The sequence below is a fragment of the Siphateles boraxobius genome, unplaced genomic scaffold (genome assembly GCF_051911475.1).
Source record: "Siphateles boraxobius isolate OS27281-9 unplaced genomic scaffold, OSU_SipBor_1 8, whole genome shotgun sequence".
Lineage (NCBI taxonomy): Eukaryota > Metazoa > Chordata > Actinopteri > Cypriniformes > Leuciscidae > Siphateles > Siphateles boraxobius.
In genome coordinates, this window is record NW_027509208.1 from 2,509 (window position 1) to 13,247 (window position 10,739).

Genomic DNA, 10,739 nt, shown 5'->3' on the forward strand with positions numbered 1-10,739 from the left:
TGATTCAGCTGTGGCCATTAGGCATGTAAATGTGTTCATGGACTATATCTTTTTAATAGGCATACAAGAGTGCAAAAAAAAAAACTAAATCATATAAAATAACTTACATGTTAAACAAAAAAATGGACAATTAGTTCGTACGTTTCTTCTCAGTCACCGAAATTAGTTTCAGGCTAAAAAAATGCGTTATGGAATCACGTTGAAGAGTGGAACGGAGCTAGACTGATTTCCCTCACTGCCTTCTGTAACCACTCTGCACTAGATCTACTCCGGATTTTCTATTTCACTTTCCACGTAGACTCCGACAAGTGTGGACAAAAAGCCCAGTTGGATCTACCAAATGTATGCGTTTTATTTTGTTTACTAATCTAATCTAAAAAGACAGACTTCATCAAAAATATTTTAATTTCAGTTTTAAACAATTGTGCCTTTGTTTAATGTTTTCTGAGAATTAATATAGTGATTTGCAACACATAGCCATAAAAAACACTTACAACACTAAAACTACGCAGTTCATTTTGAGCGCTGGCGTCGTTTTATTTCTTTTGGGTAAAAACGTAAACAATCGGTACGCTCTCCTCCCAGCGGAGCGTTTTCATTGGTTAACACCAACACACGAATGCCCATACACGTGAGTAAACTTACGTAAGCCCGCAACGGACCAATCAGCGCTCTGAAATCCAACAGGAAGTTGTGTAGTTGCGTCGCTATTTTTCACCGTTACTCGTGTTTTGTCTAACCCAAGGGGAAAAAATCTAACTGACTCTTATTATTTATACTTTGCAACGTTTCGTTTTCATTCCAGCAAATATGAAACATAACTCCAACGTCCCCGCATTTCTCACCAAGCTTTGGACCCTCGTCGAGGATTCGGATACAAATGAATTTATTTGCTGGAGCCAGGTAAATAAAAGCAACAGACCAAACGTTAAATGTTAGCATTTTAGCTTAGCTTTCAGTGACATAGATGTTTGTAATCCGGATCCTGTGTGATCAGTTGGTTATTATGATGGATGTGTGTCAGACCATAGATATGATCGAGTGTTGTCTGTGATATAAATGTCAATAAGCTGAATCCTGTTCTGAACTGATCAAAAAGTAAAATATGTTTACCTTGAAATGCAATGTAAGTCGCTTTGGATAAAAGCGTCCGCCAAATGCATTGATGTAAATGTAGTTCGTTATACGATTTCCAATGTTTCTTGCAATTAAATTAATCCTATAGTGCATTGATTTGATTCGATTATATATGTATATATATATATATATATATATATATATATATATATATATATATATATACATTATGCTACTTTTTTATTTCTTTGTGAAGTCTGTTTTCTTTCTTTAACAAGGCTCTTTATTTCTCTTTATAGGAAGGGAACAGTTTCCTTGTACTAGATGAACAAAGGTTTGCAAAAGAGATTCTGCCAAAGTTTTTTAAGCACAACAACATGGCCAGTTTTGTCCGACAGCTCAACATGTGTAAGTGGTTTCTCCACAAATTCTCCTCCTTCCTCATTGTTTGTCTGTAATCTGAAGTCAATGTTCATTTATTTATCTCTTTGTTGATTTGCCGTACAAACAGATGGTTTTCGGAAAGTGATGCACATTGATGCAGGCATAGTGAAGCAAGAGCGGGATGGACCAGTTGAATTCCAGCATCCATACTTCAAACATGGTCAAGATGACCTGCTAGAGAACATCAAAAGAAAGGCAAGCATCTTCATGTTGAAAATTAAGAAATACAAAAATTAGTTGTTGTTTTTTATGCATAGAAGACCTGAAAATAATTAGCAAATTTGGTTTTGTTGTTTTAAAAAAAATCTGAATTTAAGATTAAGTTGATTGTTGTTATTCTTGATTTAGGTGTCCAACGCACGGCCTGAAGAGAGCAAAATAAGACAAGACGATCTTTCTAAAATTCTGACAAGTGTTCAGAATGTCCATGAGCAGCAGGAAACCATGGATGCTAGACTTGCCACCCTGAAAAGGTTAAGAAATACTCTTTTAGAAACATAATCTAAGCTTGTGCTTTAAATTATCCTGTATTAGCTCAATTTATCTGTGTGCATTTATCCAGAAGTTAAGGGAACGGACTGATTATACACTAGTTGTGCTTAATAATGCCCTGCAACGATTAATTTCATTACCGTTTAAACGGAAATCTTGCAACCGACTAGATTTTGTTTTCCGCTGCAGATATACACGTCTGTTAAAAAATATATTAATTTCAGGTAGGGCTGGGCGATAAATCGATTTTATCGATTAACTCGAATGTGTAGTTTACACCGATTTTTTTGAATGAAAATCGGTTTTCTCTTTAACAACCGCCGACGCTCCCATCTGGGTTCCCGTAGTTCAGACCGGGCTAAGCGCTTGCCATGATAGAGATACACAAACAACATGGCACATGAGCAAGACCGCAGCAGCAGAAGCACACCCGCCGAAAACATTTACAAGCTGAATCTGCAGGGCCGCCAACTCTCACGAGTTCACTGTGAGAGACGCAATTCTGTCACATTTTACACGCTCTCACGCCACACATCCATTTTCGCACGCAGAGAAAAATCGCGAAGCAAAGAGGACACTGACACCGACAGACAAGACAGAGCAGGTTACTATCGATATGAAACAGATTCTCAGCTCTCAGATTCTGTCAATTTTATTACAAAATTGAAACAATAAACACTGTTTTGGCGCTTGTAAATGTGACGTGAAAGAACGCTGGCAGATCTCAGTTCAAGCGGCACGTGAACCGATCATCTGTTACTCTTTACTACCAACTTACCGAAATGTAATAAAATCGATCGATCAGTGTTTTTCAACCGCGGAAAGATGTCCATAAAACAGCTGGAGAACAACATATCCCACGTAACGTTACATTTACCTCAGGATGGCTTTTAATGACCCAAAGCACGCATGTTAGTTAGACGCATTATAAAATAAAAAACGCATTATATTTAATTTGAGTTGGTTTTAACCTTTAATAATACCAGCTGACAGGGCTCTCTGTGTGTTTACAGCATTAGGTGATTTTTTTTTTTTTTTGGGGGAGAACAATTAACACATTAACGTATCTACTGTACCTATTTATCCAAAGGAATTTATATTGAATCAAGATCAGAATCAAATCACAAGAATTGAATTGAAATTGTGAAATTTGTGTTAAGCAATAATAAAAACAGTAGCAAACCAGTAAACTTAATAAAATTATGTTTAGTTACCAAATAATTTGACAATCACAATACACTTGTTGTGATGCAAGTTTTTTGTTTTTTTACACATCCCCCAATCCCAATCCACCCATTTTATTTTATGTTATATTTTCACTGTTTTCAAAGACAGGGCCTGTCCTCTTGTCTTTTTGGCTTTTTGTTTCTGATTGCACTTTAATCGAGATCAAATCCCAGAAGGGAATATTAAAACAATATAAAGTTAAAACTTGTTTTGAACAATTTCTTTGTCATCTGCAGATTGATTTTAAGTAGGGAGAGAAAAAAATCGATTTAAATCGTAAATCGGATTTTTTGTGAAAAAATCTGGGATTTTTTTTATGGCCATATCGCCCAGCCCTAATTTCAGGATGTGACATTAACATGACGTTAATATAAGTATAGCCTTTGTAAAAAAAAATAAAGAAAAACATTAAATGTGCAAAAGGAAAAAAAATTGTAAATGACTAGTATTTCCAAAACGACTAGCAGCAGTAGTTTAATCTAGTCGTATCTAAACTTTTCAGCTAGTCTCACACATCCCTAAAAACTAGAGCCCGACTGATATATCGGCGAGCCGATATTATCGGCCGATATTAGGCATTTTCATAACTATCGGTATCGGCATTTAAAATGGCCGATAAATTAATATTTAAAAAAATGCGGCGTGCGGTGATTCATGTAAAGGTGGCGCTGCCAATAAAGCACCTAAAAGCTCTCGCAAAGAACTGGCAAAAGCAATTATATAAATACATCAAATATAGCAAGGAGACATTTTAGTTGTTTATTAATAACAAGTGTTTTCAGTCATTGTGGGCTGCAAAGATGAAGTTGACGATGCAGACTAGCGATCTTTGAACGTGCCAGAGAGAAATGCACAGTTCATACGGATTATATAAGCAGAGAGCAGTCTGTCGTTTTTAATTGTTCTGTTTAAAAGTAGACATTTCAATATAGATATTTCTCAGGTCTATACGCTGAGTTTCGGTTTATTTATGAGACGAGTTGCAGTTCACTCGCCTGCGCCTCCGTGTTGAGATTATCTATTGTCCACTATATTTACTTCTTATTTATTAAATCCAGGCAATTGGTTGATGAAACATTGATTAAAATGACGATACAATTAATACAAAACAAAATTTACTTTAATGAAAGGCTTTGCTTTCTGTTCAAGGTCTCTGTGAAAGTTTTAAAGCACTTTAGTGCCGCTTTCAGGGCGGTCATGTCCATGACATTGTTTTTTCCTCATAAATGCGAACTCGAAAAATAAAATGAATATTTTATGTTCTGTTGAGAGCCAACGCTTCTTCATCCGGTGTGTAGTAGCCTATTACTTTTGATTTGCGCCGTGTAATTCACAGAATTGATTTCTCTGCTACCAGCCTGTCACGTATTCTGTGAGCTTGTGACTATTGCAAGCGTAGGCCTACAGCTGAGAAGTCCTGATTATATTGTCTGCTATATTTATTTGTTATTTATTAAATCCAGGCAATTGATTGATGAAACATTGACAGTAAACTGAGCGGTGTAGACAGTGTTAAAGCTCATTCTGCCTATAACGCTACGCTACAACATCAAGCAATATTCCAATCATTTATATAATTATAACACTTTATATAGGGTCGTTTTGCATTAAGAGTATAGTTTCACGGTACATTTTGCTTAAGTATTTAAAATAGTATAAAAGTACTGTACATATGTAATAAAAAACGTTTTCGTTATGATATTATTAATTTTACTTTAGTAAAAAGATCTGAGTTGTTCCTCCACTGGTAGAGATTAGAGGAATTAAGAATAAAAATAGAAGATGATAAGGTTTTGTTAGTGACACTTTTGATATATTTATTGAAGTTGTTGTATATAACGTGACTAAATTAAAAGACAAAGTCGTTAGTGAAGATTATGCAACAGTATTTAGAATATAATATAATATGCAATGCAATGCAAACTAGTTTGGTTACAGCTCAAATGTATCATTCTCATTCTATCATTCCCCCTGCCTCCATTACATATGTCACACAAGTGTTTGATCACCACATTTGAGAGATCATTGCGAAACGTTTATATATTTATTCTGTTTAAATACTGTGTATTCTATATACAGTACCATCAAAAGTTTGTACACACCAATAGGAAAGTGTGTCCAAACTTTTGACTGGTACTGTACTATAATAAACATAAATAATATTGCTACTGTACACAAATAATATCGGCCGATATATCGGTATCAGGCTTTTTTTTTATCGGTATCGGCATCGGCCCCCAAAAATCCAAATCGGTCGGTGCTCTACTAAAAAACACTCTGAATATCTTAGCAACTACAAAAACTTTTCTGTTCTCTTTTCCTCAGAGAGAATGAGGCTCTGTGGACGGAGCTGTCAGATCTCAGACAGAAACATGCACAGCAACAGCAGGTCATAAAGGAGGTACGTTCTACCTGTGCACTACAGTTTTGCCACCAGTGCAATAGGCCGTTTTCACATGACGTCACGCAACTTCCGTTTTGACACTACGCGGTGCATTCTTACTTCCGTCAGCATAGTGGAATACTAGCGCCACTCGAATGGAGTACACCCAGTATTTCTATATCTTCCACAAATACAGTTCAAGGATGACGTCAGCTGCATACTTTTGTCTACATTCACGGCGAGGCGTTTGGCAGATCTCAAAAGAACTTACGGATCGGTGAGATTTGCCGCTTGAAGTCGAGGGAGGAGTTGAAAATGGAGCACTGAAGTCGTGCTCTTTTCTCACAGTGTTTGTTGTCTTTAACAGTTGATTAGATGTATTTGTCAAATAAACACATTTTAGATGTTTACATGTAGCAACATAAAGGCTTTTCATTCAATATTTTATGTACTGCTTAATTCAGCACCTGTATGTACAAGAATAAAGGTCGACATAAGTTTTTCATTTCAGTTTTATTTTGATAAGCATGACATAACATAATAAATAAATATGTGAAGACTTTTTAATGTTATAAAAACATGAATATTTAACATGAAATGTGATCAGTCATGAAATAACCAACAATAATTCACAAATAAATCAGAGGACATGCATGTATATTTAAATTAAAATGAGGGATTTAAGTAATTGTAGATGTCCAATTAAAAAGTCCTTGCAATGTTTCAAAGCAAAGCTTGACTTCAGTCATCAACTGAGTAATATTGGGTTTCCTTTCAGACAACTTGCATTAATGGATGTTAAATTTGCCATGTAATGTGAAAATACTTAATATGAATAAAATATGACTCTGTCCATGTCATTTTTCCCATAGTAAAAACACAAAAACAATAGTCGTCGTTTGACTTTTATTGGTGAACGAGAATGTCGCATACACAGAAATATACAGAGGATTTACACCGTATACTCACTGTTACAGCCATAGCAGCATCAGATGAAATACACCAAATAAATGATCTAGGGAATAACATAAAATGAAAGCATAGAGTGTGTTCAATCATTTAGTCTTTTCTATGTCTTACACAATTTAGAATCTTAATATACATCAGTTTAAAAGGGTATGTAAAATGATCTAAAATCGTCAAGGTATATTTCTGTCTTCATTTCCTCACCCTCAAGTTGTTACAACCCTGTGTGAATTTCTTTCTTCTGCTGAACAGAAAAGATGATATTTTGAAGAATATGGGTAACCCATATGGGCCCCATTGACTTCCATAGCATTGACTTTCAGTATCAGCATGTAACAGTGTGAAACCAATGAACAGGCTTGAATTCTAATGCCACTTTTTGCATTGCTCCTTCCAGCTGGTGCAGTTCATCTTCACATTGGCTCAGAACAATCGTTTGTTAAATTTGAAACGCAAAAGGTAAGACCAAAAAGTATGTGCCTAGATCTAACAAAAGTACACAACCACTGTTCAAAAGTCTGGGGTCAGTACATATATATATATATATATTATTTTTTTTATTTATTTTTTTTGTGAGAGAGATAAATTAATACTTTTATTCAGGAAGGATGCAAGTATCCTGTAAAATCATGTTTGGTTTTTGCCAACAAAACAAAGAAACACCAATGATTATAACAAGATATTAGCATATCACAATGATATCCGTAGGATCATGTGACACTGAAGGCTGGAGTAACGATTTTAAAATCGTTTTAAAATGTATTAAAATAAAAAGCATTTATTATAAATTATAATGGTATTTTATAATTGTACAGCACTTTTGTTCAAATAAATGCAGTCATGACGAATGTGAGGGACTTCTTTCAAAAACATTTAAAAAACCTACAAACCCCAAACGTTTGAACAGTAGTGTCATTAAAAGTCATAATGTTTACCTTTGCTATTTTTGAACAAGTATCTTTGCTATTAAAGATGAGTATTGTAAGAAATTGAATTTTCCTTTCTAATTCCTTTGGATTCTGTTTTTTTTTTTTAATGTAATTTTAGATTGGACTTTATTTTTAATAAATTAAAATCATGTTAATAGACTCTTTACCTTATTATTAATATGCACTTTACTTGCTGTCTGATTACAGGCCGCTTGCACTGAACAGTAATGGAAAGAAGTCAAAATTCATCCACCAATTCCTTGAGGAATCCATGGACCACAGCAAAGTACGTGTAGAAGCATCCGTGAGCGATTTGATTCCATTCACTTTATGTAGAAACGCGCTGTCAGTTATTTTATTACCGTAATGTTGCTATTCATTATCTTGCGTTTTTCTTTCTTGATGAGATTTAAGGCAGGGTTAGCTTTTTGTGAAAGTGTCCTGCCCCTGGATATGAACCTTAAATTGCGAGAGTCACCGTGAGTTAAATTCACGTTGGTGGGGGACCGTTTTATTTATATAAACATGATATTCCTCATTAATATTGAAACTTGGAAGATTTGTCAGACACTTATCCCGTGCCTTCTCTGTTAGTCCGCAGTGAATGGACTCAATGGACTACAGAACACTTCCGACATTTCTGAAGACGTCATCATCTGTGATGTCACAGACGAAGATCCAGAAGTTACAGATGGCCTATCTGTACCGGTTGACCAAGGGTAAGTATTTAGGAGTTGATTCAAACAGTTGAACCTCTAGTCTTTTGCAGGAGGGAAATTAGAAATGAGTGTTGTTCTCAATTTCCTACAGGGATGCTGAAATCGCGGAAGTCGTGCATGAAAGCAGCCCGACTGTAAAAAATGACAGCACAAACGACACTGTGACAAATTTAGCCACTCAGCAAGAAGCAGCACCCAAAAGCAGCCCTGACATTTCACAGACTAATGTCGCTCTGCAACTGAACAAACCTTCAGGTCTAAGTTTAGAGGATCCAGTAAAGCTGATGGACTCCATTCTCAGTGAAAATGGCGCCATTTCACAAAACATCAACCTTCTTGGCAAGTAAGTCGGCTTAAGTTGCGCATATAAAATATAATGGAAGCTAAGATTTAAAGTGCCCCTATTATGCTTTTTTAAATGTTACCTTTCATGTAGTATGAAAAATAGCTGCTTATGAATGTAAAAGGTGTTGTCTCTGAGTCGTCAGCAATTCCAGTTTAATTTCCTGTTCATTTCTTATGTAGCAATGTACGAAGTGTGAGATTTTAACCTGCGCTGCATGCAGATCCGACAAACCATTTGCTTCATTGATTATCTCTTCGTTTGCTGACCGCTCCGGTAGACCAATCACAACAGACTGGGCTATCTGACCAATCAGAGTAGAGTAGGCTTGCAGAAAGGAGAGGTTTAGTGAAACTTCATCTGCGAACAAACCAGGTTTTTTTTTAGACCTCTTTGAGAAATGAGGTGATGTGCCGTGTATATTATGAGAAAATAATATTTTGACCTTGAATGCATATAAACCTATTGTAGGAGACCTCCAAAACAAAATTAGAAACCTTCAAAATAACATAATTAGGGCACTTTAATATTCATCATGATGAGCTTCTAATTAGCTATTTTTAACAAAAATGGTTTCTTGTTATACGTTTTGAGTAAACAAATGCTATTCTAACTTTTAAACGCAAATTTATGGAAGCCTATTTCTGCCACATCAGAATAAATAATGCTTTGGGGAGTCATAATTAACATTTCTGACTTAATCTCATAGTTATAATTTAGTATCTTTAATTTTGACTTTTTACCTCAATTTTAACCTTTTCCTCATATTGACTTAGTATCTTATAATTTATTCAACTACCAAAAAAATCAAGCTCTCTCTCTCTAATGTATGTATTATTTTTGACAGGTACTTCTGCTTTAAGCATATTTAATTAATATTTCATATTGTATTATTTTTTGACAGGTATTTCTGCTTTACGTATTTAAAATATTTAATATTTCATTGTAAATTAAATCACTACAGAGTAGAGTTGATGGACTATCTGGACAGTATTGACTGTAGTCTGGAAGACTTCCAGGCCATGCTGTGTGGAAAACAGTTCAACAGTGACACAGATATCTTACAGGTATGTTTGGAGATTCTGTAATCTCTTTGTGTACTTTTTTGGGGGGTGAAAATGTTTAATTGTTGTCAATTACGCATCATTCAGCTGCTATAATTTAACATTTCATGATGACCTGTTGAATCTTATCCTGTGTTATCATATCCTTTTTTCTTCTTTTTTTGACAGGAAACGGGAACAAAAGAGAACATCATCAAAGACAACAAAGGGAAGTCTGAGCCTGAAGACATAGGTAATTGTTGCATAATTCTCTGTAAATCAACATCCTCATTTGTGTGCTGCATTTACTAGCATGTCGGTGTCTTTATTCAGATAAGCAGCTGATCCAGTACACGACCTGCCCTCTGCTGGCCTTCCTGGATGGATGCACCCCTCTGGCCCCATCAGATTCTGCAGTTGAAAACCTAAGCCTGCCCGAAAGCCCCGAGGAACCCACAGACCTGTTGGACGAGGCCCTGGAGATGAAGACGCCCCGCAGCTCTCTGATCCGTCTGGAGCCCCTGACGGAGGCGGAGGCGAGCGAGGCCACGCTGTTTTACCTATGCGAACTCAACTCTGACCTGTCATGTGTCGACACGCCACAGCTCGATATCTGAAAGAGAATTAGCGTAGAAAACAAGGACCGGACGTTTTTGTAAATATGCATCAAAATGACGATGATATTTATTTGCCAGAATATTTGTTTTTGGTACCATCTATCCATGAGTTTGACATTCCTTAATGTCACGTTTTTTTTTTTACTGTTCACTACTAGATAGATAGATAGATAGATACACATACTGTTCACTTGCTAGCGTCCTCTCCACACTGTACATGTGGAGATTGGGCTGCAGCTAGCTATGTTGCTGGTTTACATTGCAGCCGTTTTGTTAAGCACGTGTTTTCCTGTGTTGTTATTGAGCAGTTCAAAAAATGTCACAGCTGTCCTTTATGTATATGGTATAGAAGTGCCTGCCTGATATCCTAATGTCACTATAATTAGACGTTAAGACTTAAGGTTAGTCCCATAATGTTGGGCAATATACAGTGATTTCTTGTTACCGTGAGCTTTTCAATATTAGCTTTGCAGTAGCATTAAAGGAACTCAAAGGTCAA

General features: G+C 35.9%; 1 protein-coding gene across 1 annotated transcript; it reads left to right on the plus strand.

Annotated features, from left to right (window-relative positions):
- The first annotated feature begins 297 nt into the window (after window positions 1-297).
- On the plus strand, window positions 298-10,739 carry hsf2 (heat shock transcription factor 2). Its single transcript, XM_077220637.1, has 12 exons — window positions 298-903; window positions 1,377-1,485; window positions 1,589-1,716; window positions 1,870-1,994; window positions 5,566-5,641; window positions 6,987-7,048; window positions 7,726-7,804; window positions 8,113-8,237; window positions 8,329-8,580; window positions 9,545-9,647; window positions 9,813-9,876; window positions 9,957-10,739. Exons 1-12 carry the CDS (start codon window positions 811-813, stop codon window positions 10,238-10,240), a joined length of 1,500 nt encoding a protein of 499 aa, XP_077076752.1. The 5' UTR covers window positions 298-810; the 3' UTR covers window positions 10,241-10,739.

Bases quoted from the DNA above. Each gene is read 5' to 3' on its own strand.
- hsf2 (XM_077220637.1), top strand. From the start codon at position 811: ATGAAACATAACTCCAACGTCCCCGCATTTCTCACCAAGCTTTGGACC. The intron at 1,995-5,565 runs GTTAAGAAATAC...TCTTTTCCTCAG, and splicing joins AGACTTGCCACCCTGAAAAG to AGAGAATGAGGCTCTGTGGA. The intron at 9,877-9,956 runs GTAATTGTTGCA...GTCTTTATTCAG, and splicing joins GTCTGAGCCTGAAGACATAG to ATAAGCAGCTGATCCAGTAC.